The 26,791-nt window shown below is 44.7% G+C and overlaps 1 protein-coding gene across 2 annotated transcripts in view; it reads right to left on the reverse strand.

Annotated features, from left to right (window-relative positions):
* The window catches only part of PRKAA1 (protein kinase AMP-activated catalytic subunit alpha 1), a 37,070-nt gene extending 11,233 nt beyond the window's left edge, over window positions 1-25,837 (reverse strand). The window contains exons 1-5 of one of the 2 annotated variants that reach the window (XM_084782196.1): window positions 25,678-25,837; window positions 6,833-6,974; window positions 4,809-4,902; window positions 1,171-1,315; window positions 4-91 (exon numbers count right to left, since the gene is read on the reverse strand). In XM_084782196.1, the coding sequence (XP_084638322.1) occupies window positions 4-91; window positions 1,171-1,315; window positions 4,809-4,902; window positions 6,833-6,974; window positions 25,678-25,804 (596 nt within the window). In that variant the 5' untranslated portion in view covers window positions 25,805-25,837. Of the gene's footprint in view, window positions 1-3; window positions 92-1,170; window positions 1,316-4,808; window positions 4,903-6,832; window positions 6,975-25,677 lie in introns of those variants that run through there. The other variant, XM_084782197.1, reaches the window with a different exon arrangement.
* Between the last annotated feature and the right edge of the window lie 954 nt (window positions 25,838-26,791).

Genomic DNA, 26,791 nt, shown 5'->3' on the forward strand with positions numbered 1-26,791 from the left:
TACCTTCCTGAAATCACTTCTGGTGCAGCATAATTGGGTGAGCCACAGCTTGTTCTTAAAAATTCACCATCTGACATCATGTTTGAAAGGCCTGGAAAAAAACAAAAGAAAATGGCCATTCAAGATTTCCCAACATCAAAAAGAAAATAAAAATCCACTAAACAACACAACTAAGTTGGTATTAACACAATCAGCCACTATTTATTTTTTATTTGCTTTAACATGGCCATGACCTTTATTTGCCAAATAGTTTGTCCTTATTTTAAAAAATGTATAATGTATTTCAATATCTAGAGAATATACTAAATTGCTGATGGTCTTGCTTACTAGAATAAATCTGAAATGTTTTTTTAACAGAGATATTGCTAGACAGAAGAGTCTCAGATGAACAGAAAAATTTCTACCAGCTCTAGTAGGAAGTCTATAAAAACAAAAGTAAAGCCCAGAACAGTTACCCATACCTGTAACCTCGGTATTTTATTTTCTTATTTTCTGAAATAGGGCCCACTGTGTAGCCCACTGTGGCCTGGAATTCACCTGCCTCCATCTTTGGAATTCTTGGATTAAAGGCATGTGCCACTACATCTGAAATTCAATCTTACAGCATTTAAATATTTAAATTTTTTTATAAATTAGTTTCATTTCAATTTTTTCAATAAATCCCATCCCACTTACTTTCCATTATATTATCCATACTTGATCAAAAGAATATTTTAGAAATAAAGTTGCTACCTCCTTTACAAATAACAGTTACCTCTTTTCAAATGATCTGTCTAGTGTTGACAGCTTGAAGTATTTACTATCACAAAACTGAATTTTAGGGCCAGGACGATGGCTCAGCAGACCTGACAACCTCACTTAATCCCTAAGTTCCACATGGTGAGAGAACAGAAACACCCCAAAAGCAGTCGTCTGCCATGTGTACATGAGGTGGGGCAGGAGAGAAGAGGAGAAGAGAGCACAAAGTAATTAAATCTCTTTAAACCTAGTTTTGAAGACATAAGATTAGAAGAATAATTTACCGCTTCCCTTCTGTAGGCTCTTTTGTAGAATGGGATTCTCAGCATGCCCCATAAACACCATCTGAGGACTTTGTAGAATAGGATTCTCGGCATCTGCCATAAACACCATCTGAGGACTTACTTATTAAATAGTTAAAACTGTCCTTACCAAAGTCAGCTATCTTTGCATTCATGTGTGCATCAAGCAGGACGTTTTCAGGTTTCAAATCTCTGTGGACCACCATATGCCTGTGACAGTAATCTACACCAGAAAGGATCTGCTGGAACAGACGCCGACTTTCCTTTTCATCCAACTAGGAAAAGCAGAAAAGTATTTTAAGCCGAGTCTTCCAGCGAACTTTCCTAGTCACAGCTCCCCAGCCTGTAAACTGCCAAAGCCCAGAACCTTCTGAGTGCACCTCACCCAGGAGCTACTTCTGAAATGGGGAAGGAATGCATGCAACAACGGACGAGCCGAGAGGCCAGAGCAGCAACTCAACTTTCTGATCCAGTCGTTTGCATAGACTACACCTAAACACCTGTCTTGCTTCTACGGCTCGTGGGCATTTCTAGTAGTTTCAACTTCTACCTCAAACTCAGCAGGTTTTCCAGTGTGAGTTAGTGACGTTTAATCCTTCGCTTTTAATAAATATTTATTGAACCCCTTCGATACACTATGCAGGTTAGACATTCATAATACAGAAATGAACGAAAGGAAGGGCCCTACTCTAGTTGACAAAAATAAGGGGAAAAAATTACATTAGTGAACAGTGGGGAGAAAAGGGTAGATCAAGTAAATGCTCCTAGTCAGACTCGGTGGGTCACAAACCAAAACAAAAGTCATGCAAGTAAGACAGGGACCTGCAGGAAAGGGTGAGGATGAGGAGTGGGAGAGAGACAAGAGAGGAGGTAAGAATAAACAGAAGGCACATGACACATGATGAAAGAGTCAAAGTACAAATCTAATCGATAAAAGAGGAAAGAAAAAAAAATACAGAAAGTGGTGCTGGGATGGGGGACTATTTTAGGCTACGAAGGGGTGACGGGTAAACATTGTGATGAGCTACAACTCAACAATAACCTATGCTCTGAAATTAAGATATATTTTTAAGTTTTATTTGTTCATGTGCACGGACATGTGTGCGTGTGTGCAAGCGTGTGTGTGGACATGTGCACATGTGGACATGTGTATACATCTGCATGCAGGTGCCGACAGAGACAAGAATTCTGAGAACGGAGACAGTGGTAAGACACCCCACAAGAGTGCTAAGAACCAAACTCCAGATGCCTAGAAGAACAGCAAGCCCTCATGACTGCTGAGCCTTCTCTTCAAATCCTTAACACATTTACCTTTTTGCATGTGTACTGGGGAAAAAAATTAAATTTTACACTACAACTAAAATTTTTAAATATAATATTTTAAAAATAACCATCAGAAACCTCCATATTTTCTGATGTTTGCTCAACAAGTGATAACTACTTCGGTTTTACATCTGCTCCAGGACAGCGCATTTAATAAATAAGCTGCTGATCCCCTTGGCAAGGACTCTCACATGCAATTCTCCAGTAGGTCATGAGTTAGCATTCTAAATCCAGAATTCTACACAACGCATGGATAACAAGGGGAAAAAGATATACCAACCATTTCACTGAATGCAAAACTGAAACTGCTATTGAAGTGTTGTAAGTTACCCTTCCTCAAGAAAAATGCATTAATACTTTTGCAGTCTAACACCTTTATTTGTTCCAGCGGTTATCTATTTTTAAAAGAATATGAAAGAGAAAATTTAACTAACAAATGACAAGATGTAAAGTAAGTAGAAAGGCTACAAAGGTGAAAAGCAGTTTATTGACAAAAAATATAGCACAAAGACTGGCAGAGACGAAAAGGAAGGTGACAAAGTGGAGGCGTATGCCCCGCCTGTAACCATCACTGCCAAGTCCCTGTGCCCTCCGTGAATCAGCAGTAGAATGCCATGAGCAATACAAGAGTTCCATAAACAAAAGGAGGGAGAGACAGCAGCCATCAAGAAAAGTGCGTAGACAGCACAAAGAGAAAAGCAGAAGCCTAGAGGAAAAAACAAACACATCTGTATGTGGCACCCTGGGAAAGCTGAAGAAAGAGGTACCCACTTTCTGAGGCAGAGTGAGGGGTGGGCTGGAAACAAGACAGCTGGCCTCTGTAGAAAGCTTTAAACTCCCCACCAATGGGGAGTAAGACCTGCGGCTACTCAAGTGAGGCAAAGCCAGATGGTTCCCAAGGGCACAGCGGCAGGAATAAGGCACTGTACACAAGGATGTGGATGAAGTGACAATCGGCACTAACAAGAGAGACTTGACACCACCTCCCAACTCAGTTACAACAGCCAAGCCAATAACTTCAAGAAAATAGGAAAAAAACAAACACCAAATCAAATGGAGAAGAAAAATATTTCTGATTGCTAGCAATTTACCCTACCAAAATTAATAGGTCTCCAACAGCTCAACCTGGTGGCTGTCAATAAAGCTCACACATACACGAGCCTAGCATTTGGTACTTCATTCTTAAACCTACGTAGATGGCCAAGAATCACCAGATAGCTGAGGAAGTCATGAAGCAAAAAAAATAAAATAAAGTGAGCAGGAAAAAAGGGGAGGTATGCAGAAAGCACAGAAAACAGAACAGTACAGGAAGCAAAAGACAATTAAAACCAAAATGTCTTTCTAGAGCAGATAAGGTTAGTCTGTGCAGCCATCTAGAAGAAATCTCAGAAACAAGGCAGAGATCTGAAATATAAGCATCTGACAGCTCAAAGCTCAGCATCCAAAACTAAAGACAGCCCCATGCCGGAGCAGCGCAAAATGACTAGAAATGAGAAACAGGAGAAAAAAAGTTAAAAAAAGATGACACTAATTAATTTAGGATAGCATAGGAGTGGGGCCTTGAAGGATGAGAAAAGGAATACTTTAAAGAGAATCTGGCCATGTTGAGAAATAAGTAAAGATAACTTGGTTAATGAGTTTGACTGATTAATGTAAAGAGATACACTGTGTAAAACGAATGAATGAATAATGCAAATGTTAGTCTGAAAGTTCTGTTCTTAGAGCCAGGCGTGGGTCTTTTAGAAGGGCCTTGTGCTAATCAGATAACCTGGGGGTAAGCACAGGCAGGGCACAGCGCTCAGGACTCCTGCTCATAACTCAGATGCCTCCATGGTTTTTCACGTCTAATTCCTAACTCCTTCAAAAAGCCTATTTCTTACTACTCCAGGAACATCAGAGTTCAGAAACCAAAAAAATGAATACAACTTAAATGTGGCCAGGGTTGAAGAGCAAGGCCTACATCTTTAAGTACTTAATAATGTATTTTGTAAGGAACACTTATACATTTTAGAAAGCATGTTAAAAAGGGTTTGTATAGGCTGGGCACGCCTATAACCCCAGCACTTGAGAGGCAGAGGCAGGGAGACCTCTATGCATTGGAGGCCAGCCTGGTGGTATAGTGAGACCCTCTCAAAAAAAAAAGTTTTTTTTGTATACCCCAAAACATAATCTGAGGATTATGAATCTTAGGGACTTAAGTGAACTCTATCACTAATAAACCATGTGACCTTGAACAAATATTTAACAAACAGGCTTAACATCTATGTCTATGCACGTGGGCTCAGGGGATCATCGCTGAGGTCCTGTCCCTGAGATTCTAAACAAGTATACAGCTAGGGGAACTGTTACTAAACAGACCTCTGAAACTTGCTTTCTAACATTTTAATGCCGTAAGGGGTACAGGGAGTTACAAAATATGTACAGGATTAAATGAGAACTGCTTACCCTTCCATTTTTACAGATATAATCAAATAGCTCTCCTCCTGAGACATATTCCATCACCATGAAAATATCAGATGGTGTACTGATGACCTGGTACCTGGTGAGAGAAAACATTATCTACTAATATTAAAACATGTGTATTCATTCATTCTGTAAAGATTCACTAAGCGCCTCTAGTATACCAGGTACTGTGCTACACGCTAGAAGACTGTGGGGGAACAAGCCAATGTCCTGTTTTTGTGATGCTCTTGCTCCAGGTGCCAGGAAACAATAAATAAGCATTATTTACTGGTAGAACATGCGATGGAGAAAAGAAAGCAAACCCTTCTTCTATACAGAGTTCTCCAGGAAGGCCACCGAGTACTCCTGAGCAGAGCCGGAAGGAAGGAAGGAAGGAAGGAAGGAAGGAAATTAGGAAGGAAGGAAGGAAGGAAGGAAGGAAATTAGGAAGGAAGGAAGAAATCAGGAAGGAAGTTAGAAAGGAAGGAGCAGACTACATTATGGGGGGGCGGGGGGCCGGGTGACCCAGGCAGAGGGAACAGCAAGGGCACGGGCCAAAGTGGGAGCCTGCTTGGTACTCGTGGTAAGGCAAGAGCAAAAGAAGCTGCAAGAGAGACAGGATGTGAAGTCAGTCGTTGGAGGCCAAAGGTGTAGAACTCGGTAAGCCAAGAAAAGACTTCTGGCTTTTAGTTAAAGCAATATGAAAAGCTATGGGATGGTTTTATGCTAGCAGTCACACAAACTGCATATTCAACAGTAAGCGGCAGTGGTACAAAGAACTGACTGAATGCTGAAAAGAAGCCGAGGCTGCAATAGCAGCCTGAAAGAGAAGTGGTTCAGACAAATATGATGGTTGATAAAGCAGTGACTGAGGACCAGATCAGAGATGCATTCTAAAGGAAGAGATGGGATGTTGTTGGGAAAAGGGACAAACAGGACTGTTAGTGATGCTCCTAGGTTTCCACCCGGGGCTAAGTGGCAATTAACTGTAGCGGTGAGAACACTGTGGCAAGCAGATCTAAGAAGGTGACAGAGATGAGACTTGACAAGGCCCTTTGCAACACCTCACGGACATACCAGTGAGGCTATAGAGCAGCAGGCATAGGGCCTGGGTCTCAAAGCAAGAAGTGTACTCTCAGGGCCATCAGCATATACTACAGTTCAAAACACCTTAGTACATGAGAGATAAAAAGCAAAACAATTTTTGAGCCAGCCAGTTCAACAGAAAAGTCCAAGCAGGTTTAAATTATAGCCTACCTGGCAGCACAGGGATAAGAAATGAGTTGCCTCTAAGCCTCACAGTGGGGACCCAAAGCAACCATTCTGGTTGCTATCCTCCGAAATACTACGGCCTTTCTCAAAGTCTGCTATGGTCAAGCATAAGCAGGGTTGGGAAAATCATTTCTAGTGCATAGTCTCTCGTGAGCCTAATTCCCATCATGTGGAAATTTGAAATTTGTATATCAAGAATATTTTGCCTCTCTTTTTCCTTTCAGGAGTACTGGAGACCAAGCAGGGCCAAGCACCTGCTACAGAGACTTTTACTAGAAAACCAGCAGTTGGGTCTAGACTTAAAACCAGAAGCACAAAGTGTTTTTCTTTTTTCTTTCTTTCTTTTTTTTTTTTTTTCTTTTTTCTTTTTTTTTTTTTTTCCGAGACAGGGTCTCTCTGTGTTAGCCTTGGCCGTCCTGGACTTACTTTGTAGACCAGGCTGGCCTCGAACTCACAGCAATCCTCCCACCTCTGCCTCCCGAGTGCTGGGATTAAAGGCATGGGCCACCACGCCCGGCTTTTCAGAAGCACAAAGTGTTATGAGAAGGGCCTCTATCCAGCCATCAGGAAGAACAAGAATAAGAGTGACATAAACCACGTTAAAACACTAGGGAGGGCTCTGTAATTGGCAGTGAGCGGGGTTGGGTACAGGAGCAGGAAGAACCCTCCAGCCTCGGGAACCGGAAGGCGGCCAGGTTGGGCCGGTGGACAGAGGGGATGAGCGGATGGAGGACCCGGTTAAGAAACAGGCGTACAGTTTGATGATGTGGGGGTGCCGGAAGAGCTTCAGGTTCTGGATCTCTCTGCGAATCTTCCCAACCACGTCAAGGCTTCGGATCTTCTGCCGGTTGAGTATCTTCACAGCGACTTTATGGCCGGTCAGTTCGTGCTTGCCCACTGCAGGGGGATAATTTTAATACATTAGTACCAGGTTGGATTGATAATCTACTTCAGTATATTATAACAGTAAGCTAAGCACTCCGAGAAAAGACTTTAGCACGTTGGCTCACCCCCACCCCCACCCCCCAAATATACCCCTGAAAGTTAAGACTTAAGGCAGGAGGAGAAAAACACAAGGAACTACTCGCTAAGAGAGGTTTTTCGGGAGGGGGGGGGTGTTTAGAACAGTTATGGGAGATAGGAAAAATTCTTTCCTCTTCCTGTGTGCCTTTAGGTACTCAAAATGTTTTTAACATACTGCTCAGTTTAAACTACTGTACATATAAAAATCAAACTGTCTTGGGAGCTGGAGAGATGGCTTAGAGGTGAAGAGCACCGTCTGCTCTTCCGAACCGAGTTCAATTACCAGGAACCACATGGTGGCTCACAACCACCTGTAATGAGATCTGGTGCCTTCTTGTGGTGGGCAGGCACACGTGTGGGCAGAATACTGTGTAAATAATAAATAAATCTTTATTTTGCTTGACACTTTGTACAGATGTTCACAGATAGAGAAACTGGTACACCACCATTAAAAATCATATGATAAGGCTCCACACATGGTAGTAGCTTATGTCTGGCATCCCAACAGGCAGCGGCAGAAACAGGAAGACTTGAGAACTTAGGGCAGGCCTGGGCTGTGTGCTAAACACTGTGTCTCAAAACAACAAAAACAAACATCATATGACATAGAACAGATCCATCTTCCCCTCAGAAAACTGCCCTGCAGTGTCCCCCTCAGAGAACTGCCCCATGGGGTCCCCCTCAGAGAACTGCCCCGCTGTGCCCCTCCTCAGAGAACTGCCCCGTGGTGCTCCCCTCAGAGAACTGCCCTGCAGTGCTAGGGAGAAGGCTCAGCCAGTGAAGGCCACACACTAGGAGGCCCTAAATTTAAATTCTCACAGCTCACACTTCAAAAACAGAAAAACGTGCTGGGCGTGGTGGCTCACACCTTTAATCCCAGCACTCAGAAGGCAGAGGCAGGCAGATTGCTGTGAGTTCGAGGCCAGCCTGGTCTACAAAGTGAGTCCAGGACAACCAAGGCTAACACAGAGAAACTCTGTCTCAAAAAAACCAAGAAAAGAAAAACATAACCAGCATGATACATGCATGTAACCCAACTCTGGGAGAAAGAGGGCAATTGGGCAGGCAGGGCATTCCTGGGGCTTCCTCGCTCGCCAACTAGCTCCTGTTTCAATAAGAGATATCCTCTCAGCAGAGCATGGTGGCACACGACTTTCATCGCAACAATCAGAAGGCAGAGGCAGGCGACTTGATGTGAGTTCAAGGGCAGCCTAGTCTACAAAGTGAGTCCAGGACAGGCAAGGCTAGACAGAGAAACCCTGTCTCAAAAAACAGAGAGAGAGAGAGAGAGAGAGAGAGAGAGAGAGAGAGAGAGAGAGAGAGAGAGAGATCTCATCCCAAGGAACTAAGGTGGAGAATGATAAAACAGGCTACATCCTGTGGCCCGGCATGTGCACATACAACACATGTGCACACACAAATCTAAGTATGTACACTCCCCTGTGGCACTGGCATGCTCTCCTTATCATTAACAGTCCCTGGGACTTTTTTGTTGATTTTGGTTTTTTCAGTTTTGGCTCAATGGTATGTAGTTTCCATTTTCAAAGAAATTTTAAAATAAATGATTTTATGCTAAAGAGATGGCGCAGTGGTACCAGGTGAGCTTCTAGGGACCCAGGTTCGATTCCTGGCACCTAAGTGGCAGCCTACGACCATCTACAACTCCAGTTCCTGGGGACAGATAACCTCTTCTAGCCTCCTTGGGCACTTGACACTCACAGATAGAGATGTAGACAAAACACACATGTACATAAAACCAAATATATCATGTTTAAAGAGACTCCATCTTGCTCAGTGCTATGCCCACCCAGACAATTAATGGGTACAGAAGAATTCAGACACTGCTCCTGAGGCAAAGTCACCTAGAGTTTAGTATGTGTATGGCCTTTCTCGGGAACCTAGGGGAGAGTATAGATCCCATCAAAATAAGAATGGAAAGAACAACAGATATATCTAGCTCAGAAGAGCTCTAAAAGCTGAGCGTACTTGGGGCTGGAGAGATGGCTCAGAGGTTAAGAGCACCGTCTGCTCTTCCGAAGGTCCCGAGTTCAATTCCCAGCAACCACATGGTGGCTCACAACCACCTGTAATGAGATCTGGTGTCTTCTTGTGGTGGGCAGGCACACATGTGAACAGAATACTGTGTAAATAATAAATAAATCTTAAAAAAAAGCTGAGTGTGCTGGCTTAGGCTAGCTCTCCTAGTCTTGGGAGCATTGAGACTAGTTCCGGGCCAAGAGGGGTACAGCACAGGACAGGGACACTGCCTGAAGAAGCAAGCAAAGCCAGGCATAGTAGTCCATGCCTGAATTACCCAACATATGACAAGAGACACTAGCTTAAGGTCATTTTAGGCTAAAAAGATAACTCAAGACCAGCCTTGGTGATGTAAGACTCTGTCCCCCAAAAAGCCCTGCTCCCCCCCCAAAACAGAAATCCAATGAAAGAGGAAAATTAAGAAAACACCCAGTAGCCGGGCGGTGGTGGCGCACACCTTTAATCCCAGCACTCGGGAGGCAGAGGCAGGCGGATCGCTGTGAGTTGGAGGCCAGCCTGGTCTACAAAGTGAGTCCAGGACAGCCAAGGCTACACAGAGAAACCCTGTCTCGAAAAACCAAAAAAAAAAAAAGAAAGAAAGAAACAAAATACCCAGCTGGGCGTGGAGGCACACATCTTTACTCCCAGCACTCAGGGAGGTGAAGGCTGGTTTTCCTCCGTGAGTTTCAAGCCAGCCTGTTCTACAAAGCAAGTCCAGGACAACCAAGGCTACACAGAGAAACCCTGTCTAGGGGAAAGGAAAAAGAAAGCTACAGGGATACACGTATTGGTCAGGACAGTAGCAAACTCAGGTGAAACAGCAGAGGGGCACCAAGATGGTTATTTTGAGGGAAGAGCAAGAACCATCACACCTTTGAAAGTATGGAATATTAGAGCCTGGTGTGGTGGCACACGTCTTTAACCCCAGCACTCGAAATGCAGAGGGAGGGGCATTTCTGAGTTTGAGATCAGCCTGGTGTACATACAGAGTGCCAGGACAGCCAGGGCTACCCAGAGAAACCCTGTCCAAAAAGTATGAAATATCATTTGAGAGAACAAATTATTATAAAGTACCAGAAGATGTGGGAAACTGCCTTAATTTCAAAGAAAATTAAGTAATTCATTAACTTAAGCCAGGAAAAATTAAAAATTCTATAAGAAATGAACTATGAGGCTAGCCATGCCTCTAATCTCAGAACTCAGGAGGCAGGGGCAAGTGGATCTCTCTGAGTTCAAGGCCAGCCTGGTCCACATAGTGAGTTCCAGGATGGCCAGGGCTACATGGTGAGACCATGTCTCAAAACACCAAGAAGAGGGAAAAAAAAAAAGAAACAAACAAACAAACAAACAAACTATGGCCGGACTTGTGACATACCCTTTGATCCTAGCAATTGGAAGGCAGAGGCAGGCCTATAGATGTGAATTTGAGGCCAGCCCGGTCTACAAAAGCGAGTCCAGGACAGCCAGGACTGTTACACAGAAAAACCCTGCCTAGAAAAAAACCTTTAAGAAAAACAAAACAAAACAAAAAAACCTATGGTATTAATCTAGTAATTACTATTTATGCAGTCATAATGCTGAAAAACTAAACAAATTTTTGGACATGAGTATAAATATATTAAGAAAATGAAAATACAGAGGGGAGATACAGGAGGAAAAATGCTAAAGTGAGTGTCAAATCACCAGTCTCAGACACTGACTAGGTATAGCTAAGTACAGTAGCTCAACTGTTATAGCCTAAAGGGGAGTACCTATTGTCTGAGAGCTAGTCTATTGACAGCTGATCTCATTTGTCCCCCAAATTTGCAAGCTCTGTCCCAATGGAAACTCTTTCTCCATTAGCTGTACAACTGAGCCACTACTGGGAGCCAGCACAAAGCAGGATAATGGCAAACTCAAGCCTGGAAAGAATTCTGGAAAGCCATCCATTTGGGCCTAGACTTCATCACAATCCAACCAGTCTTCTCCTAGGCCCTCCTCAACTGCATCCCAACCCAAGTAACGTAAATACATAGTTGCGGGCCAGGGAAGGGCTCAGTAGACAAGGGCAGCTGTTGTCAACCTGACATGCTGAGTCCACGTGGTGGAGGAGAGATGTAACTCTCAAATGTCCATCCTCTCACAAGCATATTGTGGCACACATGCCCCTACACACACACACACACACACACACACACAAATGTTTTTCAGAAACCACTGAGGTTTGTCCAGAACAGTGGTAGATAGGATTTATTCCATCAAGAAAGGACCTAGAGCAGGAGCCTCTGAACATTCCCTCTGGCTCACTGGGGATTATGTACTTAGCATTTCCTGTAAGACAGTCAGACTAGCCTGTGAGTTCCAGGCCAGTGAGAGACCCTATCTCAAAAAAACTAGGTGGACATATCTAATCCCAGCAACCGAGGAGGCAGAGGTAGGTGGGGCATCCTGGGCTACATAGTGAGTTCTAGGCTGTCCAGGGCTACATACACAGTGAGACCCTGTCTACAACCAAACAGAAACAAAAACCAAGGTGGGCACTGCCAGGGAACAGAAGCTGAGGTGTGTGTGTCTGTACACATACACAGACACACACACACACACACACATACCCCTAAACACTCATGTATACCTGCAACTAAAAACAGATATATGTATATACACATACACAAAAAGCCACCAGAGTGGTGGCACACACCTGTAATCCTAGCACTAGCAAGCTGAGACAAGAAGACTGCCAAGAATTTGAAGCTAGTCCAGGCTACACAGCAAGACTCTGTCTCAAAATAACAAAGCAGTGTTACAGATACAACTCAGTTGGTAAAGTGCTTGCATAGCACAGACAGAAAGCACACTGTTAGTAATGGCACCGTCTAAATTCGAAGATGTTTACATCCCCAAAGGCCTCTCACAGTGCCTTTTGACAGCTACTTTGAAAGTCCAGGGAAAGCCGGGCGTGGTGGCACACGCCTTTAATCCCAGCACTTGGGAGGCAGAGGCAGGTGGATCGCTGTGAGTTCGAGGCCAGCCTGGTCTACAGAGGGAGTCCAGGCCAGCCAAGGCTACACAGGGAGACCCTGTCTCAAAAAAAAAAAAAAAAAAAGAAAGTCCAGGGAAAACCATTTTAAACCACATGGAAGGCCAGCAGCTTTCCTATCCCCTGTGATTAGAATGTCCCAGGACAGTTTCTCCAGTGGATGAGTAATACGGTCTTAGAAATTGATACTTATAAAATATGGTTATTAGCTGGGCGTGGTGGTACACCCTTTAATCCCAGCACTCGGGAGGCAGAGGCAAGTGGATCACTATGAGTTCAAGGCCAGCCTGGTCTACAAAGCGAGTCCAGGGCAGCCAAGGCTACACAGAGAAACCCTGTCTGGGGGGGTGGGGGGCACAAGCACTGGGTGTGGTCCCCAGTACTGTGTAATTGAGTGTGATGATGCACCCTAGAAGTTCCAGCAGACAGGAGGTGGAGGCAAGAGGATCAGAAGTTCTGGTCTTCCAGGTCAGCCCAAGTTCAGCCTGGGATACATCAGACTGACATTTAAAAGAAAAGCCAGATATGGTGGTTCATGCCTATAATTTCAACACCTGTCAGTCTGAGACAGGAAGACTGTCATGAGTTCAAGGCTAACTGAGGCTAATGTGTAGGACCCTTCTAAAAAAAAAAAAAATTCAAGCATGGCCCCATAGGTAAGGTTGCTTGCTGCCAAACTTGATGACCTGAGTTCAATTCCTAAGACCAACACAATGGAAGGAAAGAATCAACTCCTCAAAGTTGTCCTATGACCTCCTGTGGGTGTGTGCCCCTCAATATGGTGCACACCCATACACATGCACACATCCATATACACACATACAGATCCATACATACATGTGCGCACACACATACACAAATCCATGCATGCATGCACATACCTCTATACACACAAACACACACCTTTTTAAGAATGCAGGGGTACAAAGGACACAATGAGAATTTTACAACAGAACCACTGACGTCATTTAAAAGGCAGTAAGACAGAGCAACAATATGACACACTTTATGGTCAGATACTAAAAACTGAGAGAACATAACAAGACAATAAAGGTTGCCAAGGGACAGGAATCAAGTATATAACTTCAGTACGGAGAATGACATTTCACCTGCGAACTGGAAAAGCCGCCCTCTTAAAGACACAAAACGAATGATGCCAATATCCAATCACACACACCACAACCTCTCATAGTTGAACATTCCATCAAACTATAAATCATTAGGAGTGCAGATATATACGTTCTCACTTCCAAAACAACTCAAGAGGGCCTTTGGTGGGTGCGTAAACCACTTGCCTCCAAGCAGGGGGACCTGAGTTCAACCGCCATCTCACAGGTGAGAAAGGTGAGAAAGACTCCTGCAGGGTGTGAAAAAAGATGTTCTCTAACACACACACACACACACACACACACACACACACACACATACAGGTACTCGAGCAAAAATGGAGGGCGGGGCTCCTGATTTTAAAATTTTTGTTTTGTTTTGTTTGTTTTTCCGAGACAGGGTTTTTCTGTGTTGCCTTGGCTGTCCTGGACTCACTCTGTAGACCAGGCTGGCCTCAAACTCACAGCGATCCACCTGTCTCTGCCTCCCGAGTGCTGGGATTAAAGGCGCGCACCACCATGCTCAGCTCGATTTTAAATTTTTTAAAAAGGCAACAACAACAACAACAAAATCACATTAAGTCCAACTGTATTCAAATGAGAAGTAAGAGCAGTTAAGGAGATGGAAGGGGCTACAGTAGCAGTCAAACCTCCCAGCACAAGGAGGCCAGGGAACTCAACAGAAAGGCAGCAACTGACAGTGATAGGATTGGGTTTCTGTCTGCTTAGCAGAAAATCACCATAGTAATTCCTTTTGTTGTTGTTTGTGAGAGGCATGGCTGAAGGAACCAGTAGTACACTTGAAGGAAACAAACAAAAGTGTCTTGAGAGTTAAAGGTGACCCTTTATTTAAAAAGAAACCGGCAGTTCTCCAAATTGAACTATAGAGTAAACTAAAAGCATGCATAAATGTTTCTCAGTTTATTACTGCTTATTATGTAGGAACAAAAGACTGCAAATCTCCTAATGACTAATTTCAGGAAACAATTTAATTCCATTGTTGTTTCAATACAACAGGCTCTCACAGGAAGAGTATGAGAAAGGCTGGAATAAACATGGAGAATAAACAACTTCACCAGCTTCCACATCTGCAGGCTACAGAAAAAAATAAAACGAAAGGTATTCTATAGCCATCGTTTTTCACGTTTTACTGTTTCATATTCTTTTCAGTTAAAAAAAAAAAGTCCAAGGGGAAAGCAACAGGAAGCACTAGGCATTGCAGATCCAACCTTTCACAAGAACAGACTGACCGCCCAGCTTCCCTTCCAGCGGAGAAGGCAGTGTGCGGACAAAGCTTAGATTCTGTAGCCCCAGGTGGTGTTCCTCTTTCAAGGTACTTAACAGACTTCTGAATTGTAAATCAAACTCTGTGAAAGGGACCTCCTACTCTGCAAGGGTGGCCAGAGTCACTCATGGAACAGTGTTTGTAAAGGACCTTGCACACAGCCCAGGACGTGTAAGTGGCCAGGCAACTGTAGCTCTTAGTATTTAGGGGTAAGTTTCCTTATCTCCAAGCCAGTCCCCACCACTGTTTAGTCAGCCCTCAAGCACCCATTTGAACACCTGGACGGCCACTGTGGATCTTAGCTCTAGAGGTGCGCTTTCTGTTTACTTGTCAGCAGCCTGCCCTTCTCAAGGCACACAGTGAGGGCTAAGTAAGAGCCTCTGACACCTCCCTCCATGCCGACCCACCACTCCAAGCACCAAGTCTGAGAGTTCTAGATTCCAAAGTTCAGCCCACTTCCTCACCAGTTAATATTCAACAGGCCGCTCCTTCACACAGCACCAGTCCTTTACATCACTTTGTACACAAACATACTCTAACTCTTGCCAACCTTAGAATGCTGGTATTACTAACATCACGCTACAGAGAACTGAAGCACACAAAAATATGACTGATCCTCAGGAACACAGCCGGTGAAGTGACACAGGCAAAGCTCAACTCAGACTGGGCTACAAACTTCATGCTTCTTTCAAGATTAGAAACATTGATAACACTTTTTAAATGTGTTATAAAGTTTTTATTTATGTATTGATACTGTGTGTGGGTGCGGGGACCCTGGTGCCACAGCGCACATGTGGAGGTCGGAGGCTAAACTTCACAAGTCCGCTCCCTCCTCCTCCCAGGCTCCAGAGCTAGACTCAGGCCCCTCAGGCTTGCGCAGCAAGGCTTTGTGCCCACAGAGCCAGCCTGCCAGCCCATTCCAGTGTGTTTATAGACAAAAGATAAATCCGGGAGATGATGAGAGGCAGCTCAGCAGTTAGGAGCTCATGATGTTCTCGCAGAGGATCTGAGTTCGGTTCTCAGCTCCCGCATCAGGCTTTTCCCTGCACCTACATTGGGCTGCTCACAACTACCAAGTAACTCCAGCTCCAGAGAGACCTAGGACTTCTGGCTTCCTCTGCAGGCACCAGCACTCCCAAGGACAGACCCACACACATACACATTAACTAAAAATAATAAAACAGACAGGCATGGAATGCTTATCATCAATCCCACTACTCAGGAGGCTGGGGCAGGCAGATCTCTGAGTTCAAGGCCTCCTGGTAAACAGAGTGAAAAACCTATCTCAAATAATGATAATGAAAATAAAAGTAACCCTTAGAAAAAGATAAATCATAAAAAGAAGTTGGACAGGATAATGCATATATATGCATCCTTCTAATAAAATATATAAAAGTTGAACATAGCAAAAGCATCTTTAGTAAACTGAACTTTTGAAAATAGATTGAGCTAGGCGGGGTAGCCCACGCCTTTAATCCTAGCACTCCACAGGCAGGCTGTGAATTCCAGGCCAACCTGGTCTACAAAGCGAGTCTAGGACAGCCAAGGCTACCCAGGGAAACCCTGTCTCGAAAAACCAAAAAAAGGAAAAGAGGAGGAGGAGAAGAACAAGAACAAGAAGAAGAAGGAGGAGGAGGAGGAAGAAAAAGAAGAAGAAGAAGAAGAAGAAGGAGAAGGAGAAGGAGAAGAAGAAGAAGAAGAAGGAAAAGGAGGAGAAGGAGAAGCAGGAGAAGAAGAAAATAGACTGAACCTTCCCATACTTAAAAAAAAAAAGTATTCTAATGGACCTTGAGCTTGTTTGGAGGTTCTAGCAGGGGAGTGCAACTAAAGTATACCCTTGACTGAAGACCAGTCTTCCTTGGGAAGGTTGCCCTCTTAGACAGGGATGAGGAAGAGGTCACTCGCCTAGCCAGCCAGATCAGCAGAACCATCCCTGGCGATCAATTGGGTGAAGTCGCAGCCAGATATAAGCCAACGGACAGTTCATTCTCCATGGTTGTAGGGGGAGCCTGGTCTGCCTCTGACATGAACTCTGATGTCCGTCCGTCCCCCCCCCCATACCCTGATTTGATCATTTCCCCTTGGTAGGTAGTCCTGGCGGGCACACAGAAGAAGGGGATGCAGGCTATCCAGATGAGATGTGACAGGCTATAGTCATATGGTGGGGGCAGAGGTCCCGTTCCATCAGAGTTCTAGGGGAGGGGAACATGGCAGAAGAGGGAGGAATGGTGGGTGGGAAGGAGAAGATACAAGCCAGGGAAAAACAATCAAGATATAATCTGAATAAATTATAATAAATTAAAAATATTATTCTAGGCCAGGTGTGGTGGCCCACACCTTTAATCCCAGCATTGGAGAGGCAGAGGCAGGCAGATCACTGTGAGTTTGAGGCTAGCCTGGTCTACAGAGTGAGTCCAGGCCTATCTCGAAAAAACCAAAATAAAGAAATAAATAATAAAAACTATTATTCTAAAATTTCACTCATTTTATTTTTTTCCTATATTAGAACATAAGCCTTGTCTGCTAAAACAAAACAAAACAAAATTATTATTTTCAAAATCTTTTATTTCTAGCTTTTAAATTTAAAAGTCTACCAGGGAGTGGTAGCGTACACCTTTAATCCCAGCACCCCGGGAGGCAGAGGCAGGTTGATGTCTATGAGTTCAAGGCCAGCTTGGCCTAACAAAGGGAGTCCAAGACAGCCAAAGCTACACAGAGAAACCCTATCTCAAAAAAAAAAACAGAAAGAAAAAGAAAAGAAAGAAAGAAAAAGAAAAAAATTAGCCCAAAACTTCAGTGTCAAAAAAAAAAAAAAGGCATGCTGGCACATGGTTTTACTCCCAGAACTCAGGACTAAAGGCAGGCGATCTCTGTGAGTTCAAGGCCAACTTGATCTTTATGGAAGTTTCAGGACAGCCAGATGTGTGTGTAGAAAGACCTTGTGTCAAAAAACAAAAACAAAACCCACAATAAACTAACTTATTAAATCCTTTAAAGAATAGAGAACAAGAGCCAGGCACAGTGGAGGATGCCTGTAGTCCCCGCACTCAGGGAGGCAAAGGCAGGTGGATCTCTGAGTTTTAGGCCAGTCTACAAAGCAAGTTCAGGACAGACAGAGCTGCACAGAGAAACCCTGTCTCAGGAAAAATAAAAAAGAAAGAAAAGAAAAGTCATACAGCTAAAAGTACTGGAATTGGTTACCAAGAAGAGACTTGATACCCTATGATCATATAGAGGGGGAGGTAATCCCCCTCAGGAACAGTCATAGGGGAGGGGAATAGGGGGAAATTGGGAGGGAGGGAAGAATGGGAGGATACAAGGGATGGGATAACCATTGAGATGTAACAAGAATAAATTAATAAAGGAGGAAATAAATAAATAAATAAATAAATAAAAGTACTGGGATTGGTTTTCTCCAGTTATGTTGTTTAACTTTATGTGCAGTAGGTGGAAGATGGTAGCTTCCACAGAAAGCAGTTTCCCAAACCCAGGAAAGATGGACATTTTCCCTTCTATAGACTCATTGTGTTTATTAACAAGGTTCTGAAGAATCCTACAGTTAAAAAACAAAAAGAAAAAAACCTTAAACAAGGTATTTCTTGTGATGGTTGGCTTGGTTCTTGGAGAGACTATATGGGAATGATTAGGAGATGAGCCCTTGTAGGTGAAGGTGTGTCGCTGGGGGTGGACTGTGAGGTTTCAAAAGCCCATGCCAGGCCTAGTGTGTGTCTGTCTCTCTGTCTCTGTCTGCCCTGCCCCCACTCCTCCTGCCTATGAGTCAGATGTAAGCTCTCCACTCCTGCTCTAGTGCCTGCCTGCCTGCCTGCTGCCTGCCTGCCTGCTGCCTGCCTGCCTGCCTGCCTGCCTGCTTGCCTGCCTGCCTGCCTGCCTGCCTGCTTGCCTGCCTGCCTGCCTGCCTGCCTGCCTGCCTGCTTGCTGCCTGCCTGCTGCCTGCCTGCCTGCCTGCCTGCTTGCCTGCCTGCCTGCTGCCTGTCTGCTGCCTGCCTGCTGCCTGCCTGCCTGCCTGCCTGCCTGCTGCCTGTCTGCTGCCTGCCTGCTGCCTGCCTGCCTGCCTGCCTGCTGCCTGCCTGCCTGCCTGCTGCCTGCCTGCCTGCTGCCTGCCTGCCTGCCTGCCTGCTGCCTGTCTGCTGCCTGCCTGCTTGCTGTCTGTCTGCTGCCTGCCTGCCTGCTTGCTGCCTGCCTGCTGCCAGCTGCCTGCTATCTGCCTGCCTGCTGCCTACCTGCCTGCCTCCTGTCTGCCTGCTGCCTGCCTCCTGTCTGCCTGCTGCCTGCCTGCCTGCCTGCTGCCTGCCTCCATGCTGCCCACCATGATGGTCATGCACTCACCCTGTGAAACCCAATAAAATTCTTTCCTTTATATGTTGCCTTGGTCACGGTCTCTCTGCACAGCAACAGGGCAGTAACTACTTCTCCATCCCAGCCAATAGAGCACTTGATTTGGATGTGAGTGTTGTGCCTCTAGGAAAAAGGATCATAGAGTTTTCCCTCCTGTTGGTTTTCATTTCACCTCCTTCTTCATGATCCATCCTTGACAGCTGACTAGGCTATACAATAAAACCAGGCTAAGAGGATGGCAACAGATTATTCTGCCATTTGCTGGATGGTAACTTGCACACTGGTAGGTCCTTCTACACTTCGACACCCTTTGACCCTCTAGAACAGGCTAGATAGCTATACTAGCCAAGTATGTGAGATCTGACTTAAGTTGAGACACCCTGCAAAAAAAGTGCAATAGGGCACATACACTCAAATTTAAAAATAATAGTAATACAAACTTCTCTCTCCAAAGTTTTTTGTTGTTGTTGTTTTGGGGAGGGGGGTTTGTTTGTTTGTTTTACTCTCTCCAGAGTTTTTAAACAATGTCTCAACCAGATGATCATAAAATATCTTTCTCAGAATAGGTTGGCATGGTGGTGCATGCATTTAATCTCAGCACTCAGGGCAGATGGATTGCAGAGTTCACGGCCATCCTTGTCTACAGTGAATTCCAGGACAGCCAGGGCTACAGCAGAATGATCCTGTCTTTAAAAACAAACAAAAACTATAGAGGTATCTCCTTCAGTTTCCTCATCTTTCCCTTTTCCTTGGGCGCAGGTGAAGGCAGCCATTTCAAACCATGGCATTACAATGTTGCTAATATTAAGACCGGCACACCAATGTTTGCCTTCAACAGAGTGGCAACATTAACGTTTCAGCACTATCTCAGACCTCACAGGAAGTCTGCACCGCATGGTATTTTAAGGATAAAGAAATTGGGAGTAGGGTGCTAGAAAGATGGCTCAGAGGTTAAGAACACTGACTGTTCTTCCAAAGGTCGAGAGTTCAATTCCCACCCACCACACACGGGGGGGGGGGGGGCTCACAATCAGCTATAATGAGACCTGGTGCCCTCTTCTAGAGTGCGAGCAGAACACTGTATACATAACAAATAAATCTTTAAAAAGCTGTGGTATGACTTAACAAAATGCTGTTTTTTAAAAATTGGGCCTCTTGGGGTCTGTAATTTGCCACAGTATAGTTATTCTGATTAAGTCCTATGCTCTTCTGACTACAAGTCGTTCAACCTCTCTACTCTTTCCTACCAACCGTATGCAATGAGAAGGGGAGGGGAGGAGAAGGCATAGCGTCAGAATCAGATCTGTTTTCTCAATACTGGGCTAAAGATTCTCTATTGAGTAAACTCAGGCGGAGTAAAGTAATTGCTTTTCCCCAGAATTGCTGGTCCAGTCAATCAGTGAATGGAATAAAAGGACTTTGTCAAGAGTCTATATTCCCTGAGGGGCCCGCCTGCCCTTTATCAAAGCTTAAGTCGTGTTTTTCAGACTGTTACTATGTTTTCAACAGTGCTACAAGGTTGCTTTTAAGCACAGTGCAACACAGGCATTAGCCACACCTCAAGGTCACCTAGCAAGAGCAGTAGGTCAACCAGCTGAGGACAACTAACTACAAAGTTAGTGCTTTCTCTACAGCAACACTATTTAAACACAAAACACTGTCAACAAATGATCAATTCAGATACAAAATGCTGAAGTGTTAACAAGATCCTATTTCCAAAGAAAGGATTTTAACAGGCTAGAGATGCCAGAGAGAGAAATGTCCCCCAAATGCACTCTAGCTACCTAAACATTTCTGTCTCTTTCCTAATATTATAAGAAAATTCCAATAATAAATGTGTTAGGAAATAGCTTAATCCTACTGAGAGGGGAGTTTAAAAGATTTCTTTAGGGCATATCAAAACATACCAATGGCAGGTGAGACTCCAGCTTCATAACCTGAGTTCAAGCCCCAGGGTAGAAAGAAAGAACCAACTCCAAGAAGTTCTCCTCTAATATCTACACAAGTGCCAAATACATACACACACACACACACACACACACACACACACACACACACACTTATTAAATGAAAAAGTAAGGCTTTTTTAAAAAAAATCATACCAAATACTCAAGTGCCACCAGCTTAAGCAATACATTAGACATACTTGAAGTCTTAGGTATGACCTCCCAGAGCCTTTCTTCATCTCTCCCCAGAAGTGACCATTAACTCTGAATTCTGTGTCCCTCTCCCTCACACCAACATATTTTTATTATGTGAGTATAAATCCATTAAAACACAGCAACATCTCATTCTTTTCATACATTTTAGGTATTTAAATGACTATGGTACATGCAGAGAAGAACAAAGGATGTACAACATACAGCATCCTTGGCTACGTAGTTTCTGGAGCAAAGATCACAGCTATTCCATGCACATCTACATGGGGACATGCTATCCATGCCTCTGCCTTTTACACATAAATGGTAGCTACCCATTACTATTTGCTCTTAAAATATTCTGGAAAACGCTTCTCTAAAGTACATTGATTACATTGAGTTCCTTACTTCTCTCTCTAAATGTTTACAAAAATGTTTCACTGAATGAGACACGAATTTAACCATTCACCTATTAGAAAAGCTGGTTCCAGGAGATGGCTTCCTTCATGTGCAAAGGCTCTTACAGGCCTGACTCTGATCCCTGGGACCCACGTGGTGGAAAGAAGAACTCCAGGAAGGATTCCCTCCCAAGTTTTCCTCTGACCGCCACATATGCTTTACGACAAGAACACGCGGACACGCACGAATATGTGTGTGTGTGTCTGTGTATGAAGTTACTTTTACACTTTTTGTTGCAATTGTTGCTGTTTTCTGAGGCAAGATCTCAACTTTTTATTTAGCAGAAGCTATCCTGCAACTCTTAAATCTTCCTGCCTCTATCTCCCAAGACAAGGGTTTACAGGTGTGTGCTACCACACCCAGCTAATTCTACACACCCATGTTATATATACAGTCACAAATACTGTGGTGTGCCAAGCACGTGCATCTGCTACATACTCCTACAAGCTCCACTGCTAGGCTAACTTTCGAACACACACCCACTGTGGATGGTATTAATTTACACCAGCATTAGACAAATGTTTTGTAATGTATATACATATCAGACTGTACATAGTCTTCTACAACATGAACTTGTATTTTTTGTTTCTAGACACAGGGTCTCACGTAACCGCAGCAGGTCTCAAACTCACTATCTCACCAAGAATGGTTTTTCATTCTAATCCTCCTGCCTGCATCTCCCCAATGTTACGATTACAAGCATGTACTACCATGACTGGCTCTACAAGTTATCCCTGATGACTAACTTTATTTTCTAAAGATTCGCTCATGCCACACATATATAACATATGTATACATACCTGTTATATGTAGAGTTTTTGAACAAGGAAATTTTCCTGATTCAAAGAAAAGAGTACCTATTTACCTGAAATAACAGCTAATGTAGGAATCCTCACTGACTTAACAGGTTATATGTAGAAGTAACTTATTTGCTGAAGTCTATAAAAACTCTCAAGAACTGCCATTTACAGTACCATTACAGTAACATGACTCTGGTCATCCATGCATTTGGTTGGAAATGACATGCAATGGAATAGAGACAAATACCTTGACAAACACAGAAAAGAAAATAATACACTGAAAATAATAATTCAAGCACAATCCTAAACCCTAGTTTTCTGCTGAAGCTTTCCCCTCCAAATGCTATCGTTCAGTAACACCAATATTTTCATTACTGTTTATTTCATAACAAGATAACCACTATCAATTTAGCCTCAAAGTTAAAATTCTAGGACTGGGCGTGTGGTTTGATTGGTAGAGCACTTGGCTAGCATGCAAGAAGCCTTCGGTTCAGTCCTTAACACTATACAGAACAAGGCACGGTAGCACACATGCCTGGAAGCCCAGAAGCATCAGAACCAAGGGCTTCATCCTCAGCTACATAGTGAGTTTGAGGCCAACCTGGGCTAAATGAAACCCTAACTCAAAACAAACAAACAAACAAACAAACAGAAAACAGGAAAAAAAAACAGCAAAACACACTGAAATTCCCTGGAAGCACTGCCTATCACCCTGGTGACTTATCCATCTATCTGTATCACATCTTCAGTTAGATCTTTAATGTTAAATTTATCAACATATATGATACTTGAAAAATGTACTCAACATTGTCTCAATTAAAATTCAAGGCGGGGGCGGGTGGTAGCATACACCTTTAAACCCAGCACTCAGGAGGCAAAGAAAGGATCTCTGAGTCCACGTCCAGCCTGGTCTACAGAGTAAGTTCCAGAACAGCCAGGGCTACATGGCAAAAGCCCTGTCTCAAAAAGCCAACTAATTAATTAATTGATTAAATTTATGGCTAATGCTATTAGCTCTAAGAATTCTTAGAAATGGGATCTGAAGAGATGGCTCCGTGGGGAAGAGTACCGGCTGCTCTTCCAGAGGACCCAGGTTCAATTCCCAGCACCCACAAGGCAGTTCACAACTGTAACTCCAGTTCCAGGTGTAACTCCGACACCCTCACACAGACACACATGCAGGCAAAACACCAGTGTACATAAAATAAAAATAAATAATTTTTAAAAATGAATTCTTGTCAAATTAATACTAGGGTTGATTATCAATATGACCCCTACAGTGGTTGCGCATTCCTGCCTCTCATTTTCTCTCCCACATAACAATACTCATTCTTTATAGTGTCCCTCCAACAAGAGCAAGCATAGGCATAACTATACACTGCATCCAGGTATTGCAAAAAAAGAAAAAAGATGCCCCTCCAAAACACACACACATCCAAACCTGGGTGACATTCCTATGGTCATGCTACATGCTATTCCCCCTTTGTGACACATAAACCAAATGACAGACACACAGCAGTCCAGACATTCCTTGCTATGGAGAGGATCGGCGCAAAAAAATAAAAAAGCATCCCAAGTGTTTAACAGTTTTAAAATGAATTGGTTGAAAATTTAGACCAACATCAACTAAAAATTTAAGGGCAAGTTTAATTATAACCATGAAGCCTATGATCCTCTGACTCACGCTAGCCCTCTCTATTTGGGGAGGCTTATGACTGACAGTGTAGTATTTCATGAGAAGACTGTGTGGGCGGGGAAGTGAAGGTTAAGGAAAAAGCAGAGTCACTATTCGTCACTGTTACTTCCCAGGTCAAATCCCAACTGAAAACAATCTCTTCTTCCTTTCCTATCGGTCTGATCCACTCTGGTCTCTGCCAGAGGAATGGCAGACACCACACTCCAAGCCGAACCCTCAGAAGGAGTGGTCAGAGTTCAAGCCTGCCCTAACACTATGATCAGAGCATTAGTAAGTGTTTCTTACCAATACTTGTAAACTAAAAAGCCTTTTATAATGGCAAACAAGGAACATGCCTAGCTAAAGGTAAACAAAACACTGAAAGGGCGGGCTGTTAATGCCAGCTACTTAGGAGGCTGAGGCATGAAGGATGACAAGGTGAAAGCCAGCCTGGCCTACCACAATCAGTGAAGCCGCCCTAGACTTCACTTGCCTCTCCTGCCCTTGGCTGGGCTTGCTAATTTCCCTAAGGAGGTTTATGCATTTGCTCCCCTGAGGGTTACCCAGCAACTTTCAGTTCTCAGGCTGGGAAAGGGCAAGAGAAGGAAGGGTTCTTCTGTTCCTCCTGGGAGAACAGAGCTCAGCTAGCTCTCTGTGTAAGTTTTGACAAACTTTTTATTTCAATCAAATACCTACTAAGAGGATATACTATATGCAGGTCATATTCTATTATTTCTCCAAAACCAATGCATGAATTATTTCTTATCCGTTCCAAACTTCCTTCCTCTAAATACTTAATAGCAAGTTTAAATATTTTAAATGGGAAAAAGTCCACCTCAAAACGGTTGCAATCAGAATTTTCCTTATCAGAGCTGGTGGGCTAGAGAGCAAGTTTGTGGATGACAAAATGCTTGTGCTTTTGCTTACACATTAACAGGAGATATCCTACCAAAACAAACAAAAAGTCCAAGAGATGGGCACTGAATTACTAAAATATAAATATATTGTGAGAATAAGCGGAAACTGTATCAATAGGCTAATAAATACCATCTGGAGCTAACATATGCAATACCTACCGGGTATGGCTATCAGAAACCACAAACCTTCCGAAAACGAAAACACTAAAAAGCAGACTCGGTAAACGATGCATAGCAAACGCGGCACCAGTTCACATCAAAGGTCCTGATGAAGATCAGCAGTCCTTACCGGGGGAATTCTCATTATTGCTGAAAGGCATCTCCACGGCTACCTTAGTTTTGGAAGAACACGTTTCGATTCAAGGAAAACTGAAGAAGCACTTCAGTCGACAACCTCCTAAAAGCGAGGCAGCCCTCAACAACTCTGAGGACCGCCAAGGCGCGATGGGCTGGCTGTGCGCCAAGGGATCAAAGACCAGAAGAGACCCTCGTCCCCGCCGTGCGCCCCCACGCGTGCAGTGCCCAACTCCTCGCCTGGGAAAGTTGCACCGGGAGCCATCCCCGCCCCTCGGGCGCCGCGCCGTCGCCATGGCGACCGCCCCCACCCCACGGCAGTGGACCCCACAGCTCCCCAGCCCGCGGCGGCCTCGGGCTCCGCTCCCAGCGCCGCCCGGAGCGGGGATACGGAGCCCAGAGACCCGGAAGGCGGGCGCGGGGGAGGATGCGGAGTGCGAAAAGGCGCGGTCGCCCGCCGGTCGCCCGGTCCGCCCTGGCTCGGGCGTCCTCACCCTTCACTTTCCCGAAGGTGCCGACGCCCAGCGTGTCCCCCAGGATGTAGTGGCCGATCTTCACCCGCCCGTCGTGCTTCTGCTTCTCGGCCGTCGCCATCTTTCTCCAGGAACTGAGTCTGCGCATGGCGCCGCGGGAGGGGGCGGAGGGGGCGGGAAGGGCCGCGCCGGGGGCGGGCGGGCGCCGAGAGGGTGGGGACGCGGGTGCGCCGCGGCGGGGCGCAGTCGCCGGCCGCCGCCCGCGCAGGCTCCGCAGTCCCCGCAGCCGGCCGCCGAGCGCACTCGCTCCCCCTGGCGGGCTGGGCGGAGGGGCGGCGGGAGCGGCGCCGGTACTCGCCTCGGTGCCCCGCATCCCTGTGCGCGCGCCCGCCCGCCCACCTGCGCGCGGGAGGGCTCCCTGGCTTCCCCTCCAGGAGAGCGGGCCGCAGTCTCCCCTAGATGCCACCCGAGGTCTGCGTGTGAGGGTACAGCCCCCTGTAATTCCCAGGAGGGCGATGCATATGTGTTGCCCGCGGATAGAGCTTTGAAACATGGCAGGGGACACCGCCCTACCACTGACTTCTAACCTTTCATCTCATCTCAGTGGCATCTGGAAGCCCGGGGTGTTTTCACCGGCACTTAAAATACTTCCCACTGCTTTAAAACAAATAAACAAAACAAAACCCAAAAACTCTGAACTAGTAAATTACTATTGGGCATCGCGCAGCTCAAGCAACCTGGAGGGTCTTCCTTCCTACGAAATTTGCTACCTTCAAATTTCCCCTGTGACGAACGGCAGGCTGGGAATGTGTGTGAGTGTATGTGTAGTCCAGAAAGCGGGATGTTATCCCGAATTTATGGTGTATAGAAATTAATATTTTTACATTTCCAATGAAATGTACACTTTACTGCACTAAAAAAGAAATAAATGTATTGTTTGTATAAACAGAGCCATGACATAACACAAAGAAAGTATATGTTTATTTGTAATAGGATTTTGAAGTGAGCCTGTTACTCCACTCCGTACTACCCTAATAGGCACAATCAACTGCGTTATCATAAACAAAGTATATGCTTTCCTTCAGTTTTGCAGTTTCAAATTCTGTCAGTGTCAATGGACAAAAAGATCAGTCTT

Source organism: Acomys minous, assembly GCF_964271855.1.
Source record: "Acomys minous genome assembly, chromosome: 5".
NCBI classification, from domain to species: domain Eukaryota; kingdom Metazoa; phylum Chordata; class Mammalia; order Rodentia; family Muridae; genus Acomys; species Acomys minous.